This window comes from Lepisosteus oculatus, chromosome 4 (genome assembly GCF_040954835.1).
Source record: "Lepisosteus oculatus isolate fLepOcu1 chromosome 4, fLepOcu1.hap2, whole genome shotgun sequence".
In the NCBI taxonomy this organism is placed as follows: Eukaryota; Metazoa; Chordata; class Actinopteri; order Semionotiformes; family Lepisosteidae; genus Lepisosteus; species Lepisosteus oculatus.
The window spans coordinates 43767577-43787386 of record NC_090699.1 but is presented as its reverse complement, the minus strand read 5'-3'; the positions used below and the strand labels follow the sequence as shown (position 1 = coordinate 43787386).

The 19810-nt window shown below is 41.0% G+C and overlaps 1 protein-coding gene across 3 annotated transcripts in view; it reads left to right on the top strand.

Moving 5' to 3' along the window:
• LOC102688365 (G protein-regulated inducer of neurite outgrowth 2) overlaps nucleotides 1-17376 on the top strand; it is a 29712-nt gene extending 12336 nt beyond the window's left edge. For all 3 annotated transcript variants that reach the window (XM_015347848.2, XM_015347851.2, XM_015347849.2), the window contains 2 exons: nucleotides 8743-10297; nucleotides 10760-17376. In XM_015347848.2, coding sequence (XP_015203334.2) covers nucleotides 8752-10266 — 1515 coding nt within the window. In that variant the 5' untranslated portion in view covers nucleotides 8743-8751 and the 3' untranslated portion in view covers nucleotides 10267-10297; nucleotides 10760-17376. The remainder of the gene's footprint in view (nucleotides 1-8742; nucleotides 10298-10759) is intronic.
• The last annotated feature ends 2434 nt before the right edge of the window (nucleotides 17377-19810 follow it).

The following is a 19810-nucleotide window of genomic DNA, read 5'->3' as shown; positions in this document are numbered from 1 at the left end:
CCTCATTTTTGTTGAAGCTTTACTTTACAGAAGTACATCACTTCAGCACAATTAAATGCCTATTTGAAATATGTGATCATTTCAGTACTAGTTTGTAGGCTGAAATACATGGAAGAAAAATGTAGGTTTGACTGCTCAGAGTTATTTCTAAGCTTGTGCTGTGAGTAGCAGATAACACTTTGAAGTGTTATCAATAATTACATTTTCACAGCTTCTGGAGGAACAGACAGTGCATCTCCCATGTCAGCTCATTGTCTGCCACTTTCTATCAGAATCTATTTTTATGTAGGAGAGTTGTATTTAGACTGTGGCCTGCTATGGTGTAGTTGTAAGTTTCCCCAAAACTTTGGATATTCTGTTCCAAGTAACATGCATACTTGTTATTTCTCTACTTATATATATTTTAAAAACTCCTGGCATTTATCAGACATTATTACAGGAGCTCCCTTCTCTTCTCTTCTGCCATAGTATTGTATAATCACTGTGTAAACTGGCAATCTTTAACTTTTAATGACCTATCCCTTCAAAATGATAAAACAACCAGTATTCTCTGTTATACTGCCTGTTCATGATCACACAATATATGAAAAACATTTAGAATTATACAGATTCGGGAGATGTTAATTGCCTGATTGTGATCACAGGCACATCTTTGGAGGTGCAAGTTGAATTTTTGAGACACAGTCTTGGAAATAGCGTTCGATCCATCTGTCTTCCAACTGCATCATCCCATTCAGGGGCGTGGGGGAGCCGGAGCCTATCCTGACAAGCAACAGGCACAAGGCAGGGTACAGCCTGGACAGAACACCAGTCCTCTGCAGGGCAGACACAGACACAATCACAGATATGGCCAATACTCCTAGAAGCCAAAATTACATATCGACAGGGTTTTGGACTGTGGTAGGAAACCAGAGCACCCAGTGGAAACCCACGGATACACTGGTAGAACATTCAAACTCCACACATATAATGCCCCAGGTCTGGAACTGAGTCCAGGGCCCCAGTGCAGCAAGGCAGCAATGCTAACCACTGTTCCATGGTGCCATCTTTTGTATAAACTTTGTTTTTATATAATTAGCAACTTAGGAGGTGACCAACTTCAGCTACCATTGCAGTGCCAGTACCAGCAGCCACATAACACTGCAGATCATGTGGAGAATAAAATAGCTTCACCACTGGAATTAACAGAGAACTGCACAGACAGCATAAACACGTTGTGCAAGCAGGCAGTGCAATTTAACCAGGACATCTGGGTTAACACTTCTCCTCTCAGGAACAGGGACATCTTTAATGGCTAAGTCACCAAGACCTGGGTGTAACATCACAGTTAAAGGATGGCCCCTCCTACTATATTCAGGCATTTTTAGTTTTAGAAATTTTGGTTTCACCTACTGGTTCACCAAGACCACTAACAGCAATAACCTGGTTGTCCTTAACAATCTCCCCACAAGGACTGGCCAGGCCTAGCCTTGCTTAGCTTCTGACATGTGACAAGATAGGTCTACAAGGAAGTAATGCTGATATCTTCAGATAGTATGATATTATCCCCATCTCCAACTTACCCTTTATCTCTAAAATTCTAGAACGTGCTGTCACACTTCAGTTACATAACCACCTCATGACAAACAACCTTTTCGAACCCCTCCAATCTGGCTTCCGTCAACTTCACAACACAGAAACTGCCCTGGTCAAAGTCACCAACACTCTCCTAATAGCTTCTGATTCTGGTTCTCTTTCCTTACTCATCCTTCTTGATCTCAGTGCTGCCTTTGACACTGTTGACCATAACATCTTACTTTCTCGTCTCGAGACTGTGTTCGGAGTTTCTGACACTGCCCTCAAGTCTAAAATTGGTCTTGTCAAGTCTGGTGTCCCCCAGGGATCAACACTGGGCCCCTTGCTCTTTAGCATTTACATGTTCCCACTTGGTCAGCTTTTAAGATCACATGGCCTCAGATTTCATTTTTACGCTGATGATGCTCAAATATACATCCATACCAAACCTGACACTGATGTGGCTGTCTCTATTCTATCTAATTGCATCTCTGACATAAAAATTTGGATGACTCAAAACTTCCTTCATCTTAACTGCGACAAGACTGAAGTCATGCTTATTGGTACCCCCCATCAACTTCGTAAAGCCAGTCCTGTAACCCTATCTGTAGATGGCTCTGTACTTGACCTTCAATCAAAATGGAAAAAACTTGGGGTTATATTCGATTCTGGCTTAACATTCGACCAACATGTACAGCATACTGTCAAAACATCTTTTTTTCACCTTAGAAATATCGCAAGACTACGCCCTATGCTATCATTAACTGTGGCTGAAAAGCTGATCAATATATTTGTATTCTCTCGAATTGACTACTGCAATGCTCTACTAGGAGGGGTATCTAAATCTACTCTGAACAAACTGCAGTATGTCCAAAACTCAGCAGCCAGAATCCTGACCAGGTGTAGTGCAAGTGTTCACATTACTCCTATCCTGGAGTCCTTGCACTGGCTTCTGTTCAAATTCCGCATAGACTTTAAAATCCTCATGCTCACCTATAAGGCTCTACATGGCTTGGCACCTCAATACCTGTCTGAACTATTATCGCCCTACTCCCCACCTCGCAACCTCAGCTCTTCAAATTCTGTCCTCCTTACTGTCCCCCAAGCCCATCTACATTGTATGGGTGTCAGGGCCTTCTCCTGTTATGCCCCCAAACTCTGGAACTCTTTGCCCAAGGATATCAGAGAGTCACCTTCTCTAAACTCCTTCAAATCCAGACTCAAAACCTTCTTCTTCAGAAAAGCCTTTACTTAACTGGTTCCATTCTTCACCCCTCTGCTCTTCTTAGTACCACCTTCCACGGTCTCCTCTATTGTTATTGTTGTATTGTTGAAATTGTAATTGTGTCTTATCTTGTGTATTCTTCTTATTTATTGTTGTATTCTTCTTATTTATTGTTATTGTCATCCTTTAAAGCGCTTTGAGAAGCCACCTTTAAAGGCACTATATAAAATAAAGTTTATTATTATTATTATTATTATGCTGATGCTACCATTACAGAGCAGAATTGGTTTGTGGTTTTGCATGCATGAATTTAAACCCTTCGTGTAGCAGGGACCTCAGCCGCCTGGGCTGGGGGAGGTCTCCTTAAGTTCACGCGGCTGGCTCCGTGTTGTGTTACGACGGAGACCCAGGTTCACACCCCAGGTGTTGCTGGACGAAACGGGCAGGGTGGAGCGGCAGGGGCCTGCCGAGCCTGCGTGGAACCACAACGGTCACAATTCCTCTAGTAAAAACCACGGTCACAATTCCTCTAGTAAAAACCATGCAAAGCTCTAGGCAGCAGTACAACCCACAGGGCACGTGGCAGGGGAATGTTGAAGTATTGCCCCTAGAGGTCCAGAGCTTGTTCAGCTCAAGGACAGGAAGGAAGGAGCTTCTGGGAATAATGCCACAAATGAGGCATTTGTCCGCTCTGGGTACTAGCAGGCGGGCGACGTGACTGAGAGCTGGCTTTGAAGGGGGCGATTCACACTGGCCTGGCAGCCCTGCTGTCATGGGCTCGTCAGCGCTGCCAGGACTGCAACAGCAGCAGTGGGGGAGCAGGGAGTTACTCAAAAGCTGATTAAAGTGTCAGGGAACAGGCAAGGACAGAGCCATTGATACAGTGTAGGGAGAAATGACATGAATGAGGAATGGCGTGAGGACACAGAATGCTCGGGGGCTTCATACACAGTTTAGCCCACAGCAAATGTCACACTGTCCAGCTAACAGGGATCATATACAGATTATGATCAGGATTTTGTAACACAGAGGACAGAAGACCAAACCACCCAAAACAGGGTCCTTAAAGGCTACACGCCTGCTGGCTTTTGTACCAGCCAAGCTCTCGGTTACACAATCGAACCCTTAATTAACTTAATAAGATTAATTTGACCTGCGGACAGTTTTCAGCACGTAAATAGGTTGAAGGTTGCCTCTCAACTCTTGTGCTTCATATGTAAAATAAAATGGCAAAAAGTTCTATGTACTGTAGAGCTAGTAAAAAGTGCAAATATTCCAATAAAGCAGCTTGTCAGTTCAAATAGGTAATTAAGCACTGCTAAAAAAGCAGCAGGTGTTTTGGCTGCCAGAACCAAGATTGGACCCCCCTAAACCAAAACAGGCATACAGAAATTACAGTGTTTAACTTATCACAATGCCCGCCAGAGGTTCATCTCAATCTTCAGGGCAATTTTGTCTTCGGATATACTAAAAAAAAAAATAAACTACTTTTTAAGCTTGCAGACTCAGACATACAGTACAACAAAAGAGAGAATGCAGTGAAAGGAATGCTAAACATTTAACAGTGATCATGAAAAGAAGGTTTAAAATAATCCCAAGAAAAGGACGAAGGAACCATAGTTCCAAGGTTTCCACTATGATGTTCCATAGTTACAGCTGAATCCAGGTTAGGCTGCTAGGGAAAAAAAAGACTACCACTAACTCAGATTTTTAAAAAAAATAGCAAAAAAGGATTTACTTAAAAAGGCTTGGGTCTGAAAGCAGCTTAAAATCACAGCTGCCACTAATATCCTCCCCAAAAAACACAAGGCAAAAATACCTCAGTCCATAGAAGGCATGAATATTAAGGCAAAGAAAAAAGCTCACTTATCTTGAAAACTCCCTCCTGCTCTGAAGACCCAGCACTCAACCCCAGTCAGATGCTGCAGAAGAACTGGACCCCTTGAGCAAAGTGGAATTGTGCCGTTCGTCTGAGACTGAAAGTCATCAGCAACTGCTAGACCCTTTTCTCAGAAAACCAAACAACTCTGGTAAATCAAGCAAGAGATTGTTTTATTGCAATAAAGAAAGGAAAAAAACGAATCTCTCACTCACTTTCATAAGGACAGCAACAGGCTTTTATTCTTGAAGATGAGCAAAAGTTTCATACAAAAACATACATTTATGATTTGTCAGTAGCAGTTTTTTACCATATGAGGTGTAAACAAAGTCAGAAAGTTAGGCGGTTATGTCAGTCTTGGGGAATGAAAGAAAACCCTAACCAGCTACGACCCTATTCCTTTCATATTGCTAAATCACATTTACATCTCCACTCTGGACCTTGAAGAAACCTCAGCCGGCCAGGAGTACACAAAACAGTAAAACAGTTCTAGGATCACAGGATCCTTCACAACTAAACCGCAAGTTAGATTTTTACTGAATATTCATCATTACTCAATTGTATGATCATGATACTACCTGATTTACTGTGATTCAGGAACTAAACTGCATCTTCACATTACTTTCAGTTGCTAGTATTTAAAATTTGCATTTTATTATCAACAGAACAGCAACCCATTTGCAATGACTCTTCAGTGCCATGCAGTGCTTATTGAACAGCTGTGTTTGGTCTAATCAGTTACAGAACCTGTGAACAGTTTATCACAAAGGGTGAAATTAAATAAAGAGACATGAAAGAAATATTCAATTACAAAAAATAAGTATTGGTGGTGATGCTGATTATATATATAGTACTAAACTTGTTTTCAATAGTTATATTATTGTCAGGATGTATCGGGATTTAATTATCGGTTTGGCATTGTGTGGTAGTTATTGTTTTCAGCCTCAGAGTAGTTTTCTGTAATTCTGTGCTGTTTTTTCGTGAGCTTGTTGGCCACCCTAAGTCCTGGGTACATTTCTCTGAATAAACCTGTACAGCAAGAGTGAGAAAAGAACGCTGCTTTGGGACTAAATGCACAAGAACATGATATGAGCTTTTCTTCTGTTCTTGTCTCTCACTTTGTTCTGAGCTCATTCCTTTCATCTTACTGTAGAACCACATCTACATCACACCCAATGATATCTATCTGTCTTTCTGCTTGAGCATAGACCTAAGCAGGTCCCAGGGTAAGAGTCTGTAATAGCTAACTCCATTCCATTGCAATTCTTTGTATAATCTAATCTAAAATAATCTAAAATGATCAAAAGTATTTTCAACACCTAGGTCAATTTAGAAATTAAGAATCACTTAGTCTATCAGAAGGTTTAAAGATCTGTAAGGGTTTGATGCTGAAAAACCAGCTCTATACCATATCTTTGCTTCTGAACCCCTCAGTTAAATACAGTCACCCCATATTAGAATTCTCCTTACTTTTGGCTTTCAGTGAGCCTACACATGCAATGCTAACACTTCCTAACACAAACATCTGTCTGAACCATATCAATGAGGGAGACCCACCTGGGTTTAGGGCATCTTGGGATATATATACTGTAGCTACCACTGCATCAACACTCTTGGTGGTTCAGTAGAGCTCATGTGCACCCAACAGGTCCTGAATCACCAGTGCGTATTAATGCCTTTCAGTGATTTGATTGCTTGTTTAGATTCTTGGTTTATTTGTTTCTGCACTGACTCTTAAATTTTAAAACACCCAGCTTCTAGTTTATTGTTTCCTATAACCTCTACATCTAGAACTTTTAAGTGACTTCTCCTCAATTTGCTTTTCCTAATGTCTGACTAAACAGCTCTTAATTGGCAACCAGTTTAAAATGAACAGACACAGACATGAACAGGAGCACTCTCATGACGAGATGTTCTTCTTCTACAAAGGTCAAGTCCTCTCGCACTCGAGTAAGGGCAGTTCCAAAACTCCCATTCGATTTTTCTGGTCTTTCAAAAACTGAAAGCAAATTTATAGATATGCCCCAAATAGAAAATTGAAATAAATTCCTTAAGAAGTCAGCTTCAGAAAACTCCAGAAGAGACAGCACTCCCACAGGAACAGGGAAGGAAAATGTTTGCCCTACCTTTTCTTGGAAGTAACTTGGCACAAAATAATGAAGGAAACTATTTTTGAGATGCAGATTGTGCATTGTGACATCCAACTGATGTTTCATACCTTTTACTACAGTACAAACGAACACAAATCCACTTGGCTTGCTTGTAACATTAATTAAACAATTAAGAGCATTTTGTTATGTCCTATTTGTGAATTAGACTATTAGACTAAATTACAGGAAGCAGATATCAAATAATCTGGAAGAATGAGTGAAGAACATAGAAAGCAGGTATTGTCTTTGGGGAATGCTTTTTGTATATCACATACCTTTGGACGTTTCATGTATTCAGTTAGTAAGCAAAACCCTTCAAATTCCAGAATACTTACTCAGGAGAGCACAGCACTGTTTTTCCTGTATAACAGCTTCCAGTGCAGTGCCCTGCAGCAAGTACTGATGGGTCAACATTGAACCATCAGTACAGCATTGACCCATCAGTTTATTTGTCATATGCTTAAGTGCAATACAACGACATTAAGGAAACACCAAACTTAAACATGGGACAGTAGCAACAACAACAAAGTTATATAACGCTCAATTTAAGTAAAAGTCAGCACAAGCAATGTAGAAGAAAGGTATGAGTGTGGGACAGAGTTGTCTCTGAATCTGGGGATATAGTATTTGTCTTTATGCTCCTACAGTGCTTCCCAGAGGGCAGGGAAGAGAAAAGGAACTTAGTAAAACTGTGTGCAGGATGAAATGGGTACTAAACCATTTAAACTTTTCTAATATCCATGTTCCTCTCCATTGCATGCCTGGCTCTCATCGATTGCCTAGCTGTTATAATAAACTAAGGATGTGCACATGTTTTACACTAAATATACTGCTGTAGCAGTTTAAAATAGACCTGTATGTTCTGATTGAATCAAAAACCTGGAGTGGTAAAGAGAAAACTGGAACACATTGATGCATCAGGTTGTGGGTTTGGTGAAGGGAGATGTCCTCAGGTCACATCATGTCTTAATAGCAGATGAATGCTCCCTGCTTATCCATAAATACTCTGAACGTCATGTCTGCAAAATTATGTTTCTGATTTTCCTCTTTCTAAGAAGTAATGATTATTTATTAACAGGAAACAATGTGTTCTGTTGAGCTCCCTGCTGTGAAATTAAATTAGCTTACAACATGCTAATTCAGGGCAGCTCCAGAGAGCAACCACCTGTATAGCCTAATATGATTTGAAATCAAGCTCGCCAACATTTTTCTAAGGATCCTGTGGATCAGCAGCCAAAACCTTCTCAAGATGAGCTGTGCATAACACACAGGACATCTTCCTACACTTTTCTTCTGCAAAAAGCCAACTGACAAGCAACAGACAAAGAAGCATTTCACATAAGGACATTTATCTTAGTAATGAGAGGAAGCCATTTGGCCCGTCTGTCTCGTTGTGCTGCTGGTAACAAGGTGAGCTGAAGATCTCATCCAGCTTAAAGAAAGAAACTTCAACATCATGGTGGGGGTCTGCTCCACACACTCACAACCCTGTGTATAAAATAAGCATGAATCATTTTTCAATATACCATTTAGTTTTCTCTTATGTCCCTTCTTCATATTTCACTGTTGCTTCTGAAGACGTCCACTGAGTAGACTTTCTCAGAGCCTTTGAAGATTTTAAATGCTTCGATAAGGTCCCCTTGAAATCTTTTCTGGTCAAGACAAAAAGGTTCAGTAATTGCCAAGTTTCAATTTTATTTTTAGTGGCACAGCTGATTTTTCTGAAAATTAAATATACAAAATATTACTCATGCTCAATTTCTCACTCATGTGGATCCTTACCGCACATGTCTCCAGTGAGTTTCCCTCTTCCATTTTTTAATTCAGTAAATTTCTCTTCTGAAGGCCCAATGTCAATATGTCAATACAGTGTTTTATGTCATAAAAAATGTTAAAAAATGTTTAAAATGTTTTGTCTGAAACTTTCTCTGCAGGCCTCCCTCATGGATTCAAGCAAGCGACGCTTATCGGACCACTGTCCCTCTGACTGCCTGTCAGGTTCAGGATGCACATGGGATGCCCTGGGACCCCCCTTCTACCCACTCTCCAAGAGCTCTTCGGAAGTTGCTCAGACTCCACTGTGCCAGGAGGAGTTGGCTAGGAACAAGCTGGACCTCCGGAAGAGCCTGAGTACTGCTGTGTGCCACCTGCAAATGCCCGAAGCCAACTACCACGGGACATCTCGGGGCAACTGGGAAAGAGGCACACAGACAGCAGGAGAGAGGGCGCCAGGAAATGTTTTTGCTGCAGCCCATCCACAAAGTGTCATGGAAACACACAACTCCCAGTCAACTCCAAGAGAAGCAGAGACCATTGGAGTAACTGTGAACTATCACCACTGTTTGGACAAAGAGCCATACAGAGCTCCTACAGTGACAGTACAGGAGAACCACACTACCGCCCCTCACAGGGACCTCTGCACAGAAAGGCTGGGGGTGATCAAACAAGCAGTCCAGAGGAGCCATTCAGACAGCCTGCATGTGCTCAAGGAGAGCCACTGTCCCGGGCAGCTGATGGCTTGCAGTGAGACCAGCTTTGCATTTGCCGGGCTGGGCTTGTGCAGCACAGAAAGCCCAGGCTGCCCATCGCTCGTGTGCAAACAAGCCATGCAGCTGCGACAGAACAACACACTGACTACCTGCCACACGAGCAGCAGCAACAGCTCTGCTCAGCAGAGCGTGAGGATATGTGTGCCCAGCCCCTCACACACCAGCAGGGACAGCAAATCAAGACATGCAGCTTGTGGGGATGTTTGTTTTGGCCACTCAGTAACTCCTGGGGGATCGGAGGACACCTTTGCTGCCTTCTGCCACTCTCTCCCTATCCCCACCCCAGCCCAGCTGCTCCCGCGGCTGGTGAGCTCAGTTAGCGAGTGCAGCAGACAGCGGCACCCTGCCCATCCCGCCAACCTCAGCTTCCCCAGGCTGGTCTCCTCTGTCAGTGAGACAGGGCTGGATGCCAAACGCATGGTACACTGCTGTAGTCTTGACGGTCGGGACCAGGAGATAGCCTTCACTAGCGGCGGACAAGTACAGCAAGAAGCATGCAGGAAGACCAGAGAGATGGGAACAATGACCTTACCCAGTGAGCTGAGAGACGTAGGGGTGCAGACGGGCCCTCCAGAGTCGCCTCCCCCACATGTGTTCCCCGAGGTTAGCCTACAGGAGGAGAAGGCTGCAGCTTCTGGGCAGAAGTCCCCAGTGAAGGAAGTGGTGTGGGATGCAGAAGGGATGACATGGGATGTGTATGGGGCTTCAGTGGACCCGGAAGTGCTGGGATTGGCTATCCAGAAACATCTAGAGCTGCAGATCAAGGAAACGGCTAGCCGTGCTTCAAGACTTTCCCGCACAGACACCAACAGCACCCAGAAAAGTAGCCAGAGGAGGAAGAGGGGAAGTGTAATGGGCTCTCTAAAAAGCCCAGCCTGCTGTGCCCGCTCCACGAGTTCTGTGGACTGACGTGGACAAATCAGACCCACTGAGTGGCAAGGTAATCCCACCACTTCCACTTCCACCACAAATCCAATTCCATGCCATACAACACATATTTTAGCTGTGCAAAATAAAAGTCCCCTGGTCCATACATTACAGGTTTGAGCCTAGGCTATCTCGTACCGCTGTCTGACAGTGATCTGGATTAATTTAGCTGAGGCACCCAACTCACACAAGGTACCAGCAGAGTCAGGTCAGGTTTGGGAACAACAGTGATTCACCAGGTGCCTAAGAACCAAGACAGCGTTTACTTTCCTGTAAAGCACTGTGGAGATTGTAGGATGCCAGATAATGAAAGACTCCATCAGGTAGGCAAGTGCCTATGAGATTTGTAGCCATAAAGCCAAGTTGATGGACAGTTACTGGCTCTATAATTGGTATATATAAAAGGGAAAACAACTAGAGAAAATGGAGAAAAGATTAGTTCCTTTCATAACTTTTCCATTGTTGTGCTATTTAGGTGGACCCTCTGCTTGTGACCCAAATGGGAGGTCTACAGTGATCTGGGGTGCAGTGCCTCTGAAGGGGCACCCAGGACAGCACCCATCCTGCCAATCCTGAGGGAGGACAGAATCAGGATGATCTTCAGCTCTGGCTGCAGGTCAAACTATATCCCCACTCGTGACACAGCAGGCACCCACTCTGGAACTCCACATGGCAGTTTTTAATCATAACTGTAATAATGTCACTTATTACTGTGTGTTATTAGTCACTTCCAGTAGCTGATAAAATGGCAGTCTGCTTCTTAATTCAAGTCATTGATTTTGAGTTCAATTAGAAATCGTTATACTGCTTGCTGCTTCACGACTGCAGAGGATCTGCTTGCCAGTCAAATCATACTTTGATTAGGGAAGCTTGTATAATAGTCCAGACGGGGCCAGGGAAAAGCCCAAACAAGGGATCTCAACATTAGGGTTTTCTCTTGAGTTTATCCTTGACATGGAATCATTTTAAATGCTATGTTATTGAAGTAAAATCATTAAAAAAAAGAAACACCCTAGGTGTGCTCCTAGCAGGTTGCTCCCCAGGATTTTAAAGGAAGCTGGTGCCACTTTATTTCGTGGGTGATAGATGTTTGAGGGCCAGGAATGAGTCAGAAACGACTGTAGGTACCCCCCCCCCCCCTCCAGAAAATGAAGATCTTGGGCTTTTCATACATTTAAAGAAGACAATTCCCAGCAATCTAGTTATGCAAAATCCCAAATCAGCAACCCATAAAATGTGTTTTTTTATATTAGTATTTGGAAATATATTGTGTTTCTCAGCTATGGTCCTGGCCCTGTCTCTTCTGGCTTTAAACCAAATATGTTTTTAATTGCTTCGGTTAATTGATTGAATAGAGCTGCTTGCTTGAACTTGTTCAAACCCCTTTCAGCAACTGGTCCTTGAAAAAAAAATGTCTGCTGCAGGAGTGCTCTTGTCAAGAAATACAGGAAAGCTCTGCTAGGTTTGTCTTCTGCTTACTTTAAAAGGAAACAGAGCTCAATTATCCCCCAAAGTTAAGGTGTGGAATGAAAGCCAAAAAATACAGGATCCTCATTGACCAGAATCTCAAACTGCTGTGCTAGAAAACAGACACGACAGTGCAGCAAAATTGTTAAAAACATTCAGGAGACTCCTGGTGCACAATCGTTAAAGACTTGGTAGATGAACAGATGAATCACGGCAGTAGGTACCATATATTCTGCTGAGATTTGTATCTCCTATTTAAGAAATCCTGTTTTTCCGAATTACCCAGAAGCAAAAAGGTATCAGACACAAACTTCTGTTAAATATCTGTTTTTATCAACCATGATAGTTTTAACAACCACACCATTAAGGTGGTTTTACTGTGTTTTATGATGAGATATAAAGACAACACTGTCATATCCAATATCAATGCAATATCTCCTTTCTCCCCCTCCCAGTGAAACTGACACTGTTTAAAAGTGAACCAAAACACGTCACTGCATCTGTCCTGTCCTTCAAGTGTTCTTTATGTTTTATTCTATGGTTAAATTGTATTTATGAAAATCCGTTTTAAACTCCGCACAGCAGAACCTGATGGTCAAACTCGGCACTTGATACGTGTTTAGCAATGTATAGGTGTAACTCCCACAACATTGTAATCTAGTGTTGTGTGTTTTGTGCTTGCACTGTGCTAAGTGTAACCCTGTTCTGTTGTTGTAAGGAGTCTATAAGCTTGATATGAGTGCTGGGTTTTAGCAGTCATTATAAACTCAGGTTTTGAATGTCTTGCAAGACATTCTGACATGTCTTTCACTTCTGTTCACTGCATTACATAAACAATGTTGTTTCTCTAGAATCAGTCCAGAGAAGAGCATTAGGACACATTCCTGGACATGAGGGAATGTCCTACATGACAGGCTTAAGGAACTGAATCCTCTTAGTCTTGAACGGAGACGATTACGAGGGGACCTGATCCCAGTATCCAAAACCCTCAAAGGCTCCGAAAAAGTCAATGCAGTGAACTACTTCAGCATGAACAGTAGAACACAAATCAGAGGATATGAATGGAAATAGTAAAAGAGCTTTTGAAAAAGAGAACAGGAGGCATGTTTATGAACAGGTTTCAAGGAGTCTCACCGTGCTGTCAGTGAAGTGAAGTTGTGGGTCATAATAAGTATGATAACCTCCTCTCATTTGTATCTGCATACGTTTTTATATAACTGTGAAATTACTATATACAGTATATGGATTCCTGAACGATAAGGTAATCTACAGCTAAATCAGAAGCAAATAAAGCTACAGAACTATATCATTAAGGTTAAAGACACAGGAGATGCTTAGCAATGTATTTTATTTCTCCCCTGTTGTCACGAAAATTCCTTTAAAAGCAAGGTGCAGTGGATAGCTTTACTGTCTTACAGTGCTGGGACCCTGGATTCAGCTCCAGACCTGAGGTGCTATTGAGTTTATAGGTTCTCCCTGAGTTTGTTTGGGTTTACCCTGGGTGCTGTTTTTTTCATATTCCAAATACATTATGGTAGGTTATTTGCCTTCTGGGAAAACTGCCTTGGTGTGAGTATGTGTCTGTGTTATATATCTGTCTGCCCTGTGATGGATTGTCCTGTCCAGGGTGTATCCTGCCTTGTGCCCGTTGCTTGCCAGGATAGGCCCTGGCTCCCCTGCTACCCTGTTTTGGTTACAAATTGGATGGATGGAGTTCCTTTAAGAGACAGAATACTATTTATTCTGAGAAACACCACAGCCAAATAGCAATTGCATCAAACTAACAATTACTCAGCTCTCGGCTTTTATCCCTCCCAATAGACACTCGTGTAGCAGAGGCCACGGTTGTCCTATGAGAAAGGTCATACCTGCAGTTTCTCCATAGCACAACTAGTATCTTAGGCCCAGCTGGCGCCAATCCGTCAACTTTACTCCATAGCTATTGTGTATAAAAACAGTAATACATGAGGCATTTTTACATTATTGAACCTGAAAAAGTTATGGTCATTTTTAAGGGATTTCCTCTGCTGATTGTTTCTGTTTTCAAATTTTATCCTGCCAGCTATTCCATTAGCATCAATTTGATTTAATCATTTATATTGCTGTTGATTTAGTTATGTGTTTTTAAAATTGCTGAATAAAACAGTCTAAATCACACATGTGATATGAACTATTTCTCACTTTTTATTCCCAAAGTTCAATGGACAGATTTAACAAACAAACTTATAGGTAGCCACATGACCTAATAATGGTATTGTTATGTTACTGCCATTCATTAACCCCAGCTCAGGAACAATGAGACTCTAGAGTTACATTGATGTAACTCACCCAGTCCATTACACTATGATGAATTATCCTCACAGAGGCATTCCTTCATTTATCAGCTCTCAATGCACAGAGGCACCAGAAACTAACAGAATGATATACTAGAACTGACTAAGCCATGTGTGCCCTCTATCTAAGTGAAGGCACATACAGTATAAAAATGATAGAATAATGCAAATGGAGCTAATTTGTCTATAGTGTAGTGGCAATATGTAGTGATTTTCACTCAGGATGCCAGGCAAAGCTCACACATATAAGTATAAAGGAAAATCTGTTCTTTTCATGAAGCAATTTGATAAAACCAATTGTATTGTCATATAGTGTAAGGAATCATAATTAATTATTATAATTATTTTAGCAATAGAAGATTATGGATAGGAACTATAGGATTGCATAGTGTATGAAACAAAGTAAAGTTTAATGGGTCTGGTTTGGGTTCTATACTGATATTCATTTTTAATTGCTTGTTTAGGTATGTTTGTTTGCAAGGGAAGAGTGAGGGTCTCTCTCAGCAACCTGTCCTTAAGAAGATTTTAGGAATGATTATGATGATGTTTGTTATAAAATGATAAATGCAACCTAGAAAGCTATAAAGGATTAGTGCAAACTAAAATACATACTGTATATATCTCACTCCTTTTCTGAAAGTTAACGTAGATAACGTAGTATAGCACATGACATCTTGGAGTTGGATTTTTTTCTCTCACGTAAATTTGAAAGACTGGAGAACATCTGGAGAAACTCTGGAGTTTGAAAAAAGATAAACAGAACTTTTCGGTGGTGCACATAGCTTTAAACAAATCACTCTGTTCTTTCAGATTATCTCAGCTTGACCCTAGGACAGAAACATTTTTCAAATTCTGGACCAGACAGCTACAAATTGTCTTTCCAGACCATGAGCTCTAATTGATATCACTGTGGAATTTCTGCTTAGTCAGACCTGTCTCCATAGAGGGCCTCCAAAATCACAAGCTGGTGAAACTGGAGTGAAGCAGTAATGAACTGCACAAGTGAACTAGGTCAGACTGTTTCAGCACTGTGACATTCCCAACAACTTCGTTACCCAAAGCTTCTGTAATTCCCAGGACAATGTGATTCTGGACATTTATATTTATACTCCCTCCTACCAAAGTGATATGCCCAACAGGAGCAGTCCACCCAGTTTAAAGAACACGGCACAGCACATGGAATGTTCCATAATTCCTGAGGACTGTAAAGTAGTAGCATACAAGGCTTTTTCTTCAGTGTGCCAAGAAAACGAAGACTGCAATGAAGAGTTTCGAGGTATGATTGTTGCCTCTGGAGTGTTGCTGAAGGCAACAGTAGTACTAATGTATCAGTTCAGATGACTTCAAGGGTTTGCAGATAAGTAATCATCAATTACAATCTACAGAATCTACTGACCTGCTGCTCACATCTTAAGCAGAGCTATATAAGCTGCTTTCTCAGCCTTCTGTGAAAATTTAAAATAATTAACAATTGTGTCTTGTTGCAGATATACTCATGGCTAGAATTCAGTAGACCCATTGTCAGGGTCATTTTCTTTTAATTGACTAGAAGTAAAATTCTACTTATCTGAGAGAAATTGACAACATTAAACCTTCACTTATTTTTTAATGTTTTTCCATTGTATTATCAGCTTTATGTTTGACTTTCTTATGTCATTTGGTCTGAGAAGGTTCTTTAGAGTGTGGAGCAGATATCTGTTAACCAAGGCTCCAGTCTCTTTCTGGTCCCACTCAGAAAGAGTGCTGAGCTCCTCATCTGTGTGCCCTGTCCTCATAGGAGTAGCTCTGGCACCTTTCTGCCTACTGCTCAATTCATGTATGGGGTAAATCATCTGCGTCTTAATAAAATATCCAAATTTTATTTTGTTTTCCTTGTATATGCAATACTAAGGAGCTGCTCACTATTCATGCCGCTAGTCAGACTGAGTGACAGATATTACTTATTCTACTGTCTAGCTGTCCTGCAATAATTTAGCAACACCATTACCGTAGCAAAATTTTAATGCCTGATTTCTATGGCTTTTTTGTTAAGTGCTGGCCAAGGGAGTCATCGCTTTGATAAAGATACTGCACTCTTACACATCAAGTGATCTGCTCTGTTTTTGTGACCAGTGCTTTTAGTGGCCCTGGTCTTCTACTCATTTCCAAGCTAAAATGCTTTTTCACCCTGAGTTCAGTGCTCAGTTCACAGTTCAGATGAGCAGGCACATTCCCGAGTATTCACAGTAAAGGGGTCTTTTTGAGCGGCTTTTGTCATCTTTCAATGACTAACCCTGCGCGAATCAGCACTGATCACTGATGATGGTGGTAACACAGTATTTTTCATTGTCAAGGCAGGCCTTCTGCACTTCTAAAGCACTGTCAATGTTTTTCAGACACTTTACAGAAGTAAATATGTGTATGGAAATCGTCATTGTATTTCAAGCAATAATCTCCCTTATTTTGGTTTTGCGATATATTTTTGTTTGGAGAAATTGTCCGTCTGGAAACACCTCCTAAGTTGAACACCTCATGCTCTGTGTAATCAAGTGTGCTCTAGCCAGAGGGTCAAATTCCTACAGCTCAGTTGAAAAGACAATATTTCACGACCTGTGATAAGGAATCGTCTGAATATACTGTAATAAAATGCAGTTATGCTGGACGACAAGTACAAATCACCTGATCTGGTTCAATGGCTCTCATTCTCATGTGAAACTGGTTTTGTGAAGCTTATTATCTAAAGACAGTATTTTTTTAGAATAGGTGGTTTATGTTTGCCAGAGATCAGTTGTTATAACCACACTCGACCCAAGGTGATGTCTGTTAGTTATTGTTCTTGTCCTGGATATGTGAAAGTAGCAGAGTCTGTTCAGTCATCAGACTGGCCAGTGCCAAAGTACAAGTAATCTCAGAACCTAAGAGCATAAAAAATCTCTAAAATGAGGAAAAACTCTTCTTCGTAAAGATGTAGAACACTCTACACATTGCTGATCTTCTCCTTCACAAGAGAATGTTAAGGACATGGATTTGTTCATTCCTAGTTATTCAGCACCAATAACTCAACCTTGTTTTTATGGGAGGGAGCTTATGTGTCATATCGACCATTCCCATCTTTGGGAGTTCATCTGTTTCTTGTGAGAACTGAACTGTCTGCTTCTGTTCCAGTATAATCCAACATGCTGAAGGGCTGTCATCTGTCTTTAGAATTTATATTTAGCTCTGTACACAAAAAAAAATACACGTTGTGTCGATGTATTTTGGAACTGTTTTGTTTGATTGTCTATTTAAAAAAAATAAAGTTCCAGTGAACCCATCCTGTCCAGCAGAATATTTATTTCCACAAATACAATTCTCTTTTAACAAAAGACAGATACAGTGTATCATGCTTCTAGATGCTAGTTAAAAAGCACTCACAAGAAAATGGCTTACCTGTATATGATGCTGAATTTATATCATGGAAAGGATTACATTTTTAACATTTTCTCTCCAATTTCAGTCAGGATGGTTTAGCAAATGCTGTTTAACATGGATAAAATGTATGCTCACTATTAAGGCCTGGATTAATTTTTTTTAATGAAAATGAAATAATATTTGTGTGAATATAACTGTATTTTGTTTTTCTATAATGACCAAACTAGTACAGATTTGACTAAGAACATATATTCCTGAATTTAACTCTCCCCAACTTGCATAAAGTAGTTCTAAAAAGTGCAATTGTAAATGATATGACGAAAGACAAAAAGTTGAACATGCTATGTGTATTTTACTTCTAAACCATTGCATCTATAAAAAATGTTAGAAAAATTATTCTAAACTGAAGATATGTGAAGGCATGTGAAGATACCTTATGGTCCCAAAATTAAATGGTGATCTGTTTCGACTCTCCCAATACAAAGCTGAAAGTTCTTTGCAATTTCTTCCATTGGACAGACAAAATAAATAAGTGAGCAATAATTTTCATTTTGATGAGCAGAGTAAGTTCAGATCAAGGGGTTTTATTATAAGCATATTAAACGTTTTATCTTCTAAACCTCTCCGAAATATGTTCCTTTTTTCATGCGTCTTTGGGGTAGGAAAATGACAGAATCCAATTAACAAAGATTTAATGCTGAGAAAACTCACTAAACCATTTAGCTTTGTGTGTCCCCTTCTGAGTTAGAAAATTCAGGGTGGGGTAGCAGTTAGTGCTGTTGCCTCAGAGCTCTTGGCCTTTGGGTTCAGTGCTGCACTGGGATGCCATCTACTTTACATGGAGCCTGCATGTACTCTTTTTTTTCTCTTGGGGCTCGAGTCACCTCACACTTTATAAATTTATGCCAGCTAGGCTTTATTTGGCTGTTCTTAAACTGTTTGTTTCTCCATTGTCCCACAATGCAATGGCTTTCTATGGGAGAGAGAGGGGGCAGTCCTGTGCTCTAGTCCTGCATGTGCCTTATGTTTACAGGTAAACTCCAGGTTGCTGCAACCTTCACTAAGATTCTGTGCCATCTGTGGAAGTATTAACGTATCCCGAGATGAAGAAAATGATGAAACGCTACCACACCAGCTGTTTCTGACATCACAGAAAGCGAAACTAGGGCCAGTCCCTAATGAGACCATATTTCATATCATAACCTGGATGTTGAGGTGATTGGGTTTGTAAGTTTATTCAAGTGAAAATTGAGAAAATGTTGAACAGGCAGCTGTCTAAATACAGTTATTTCATGATTTGAAACACAACTTTTTCCTGGGGAACCGAAGAGGCTAGGAGCCTGGGATCCAAATAGTACAAAACCAGCAATTTCTTTGGAGCCTGTCTTCTGTCGGATCATACGGACAAAGAAAAGAAGGTTTAACCCAAAGAATAATACCAGGTCGTCACCAGTTGTTTCCAAGCATAAAAACAAGTCAAGAAACTAACAATGTTCAATCCCTCTTAAGAGGAAAAACACTTACTGCTACCCTTTAGTATTTCTGAATTTTGACAGAAAACTCACAAGTCTAATTTGTCCACCATTCTGAACAGATTTCTTAAAAAGGAACCCAAACTAATAATTATTCTACTCACCATTCTCTCTCTGTTCTCCTTTCCTTAAGATGTCAGGAGTGCTTTCTTCAAAATGTTTTATACATAGGAAGCAAACAGAAAGTTTAGCATCTTAGGAGATTCCAGGAACTAAAATAGAAAGAACTAAAAGAAACAAAACTAGTTCCTTTCCATAAAACTTTTACCTTTGACAAAGCAGACCCTCAGGGGCTGCAGCCCCTCGTTGTCCTGCGACCATCAACAAGTGACCCTGTTTATGATGTCTACTCAGAACAAGCAGTTCTGTACTAAATATATTAACTGCTTCTTCCCTTAATCCTTCTGGTCTGAATTCCTAATTCAGGATTTTATTTCTCTTTGTGAAAAGAGAGGCCCCAGGAACTGCACACTTTATTACTGGAAGAGTCAACAGGAAATGTATTGACAAGGGAAGGGAAGCAGAGTGGGAAGAAGAAAGGCCTTGAATGTCTAGTGGCGGGGCAATTGGAAAGGAGGGTGGCAGGAGGGGCTGACAGAAGCTCTAGTTTGGGAGTGGCAGCATGAAACTGCTGATGGGACTCGCAGGTGACTGGTTGCCAATGCAGAAGCCCCTGGCCGTGAAGCCAGAACAATCCAGCGCTCAGTGTCTTTGTTCACCCACTTTGTTTACACGGGAGGGCATTGACATGACAATGGGAGGTTCCAGCCAGAGCTCTGCTCCGATCCCAGCTGAATAGCCATA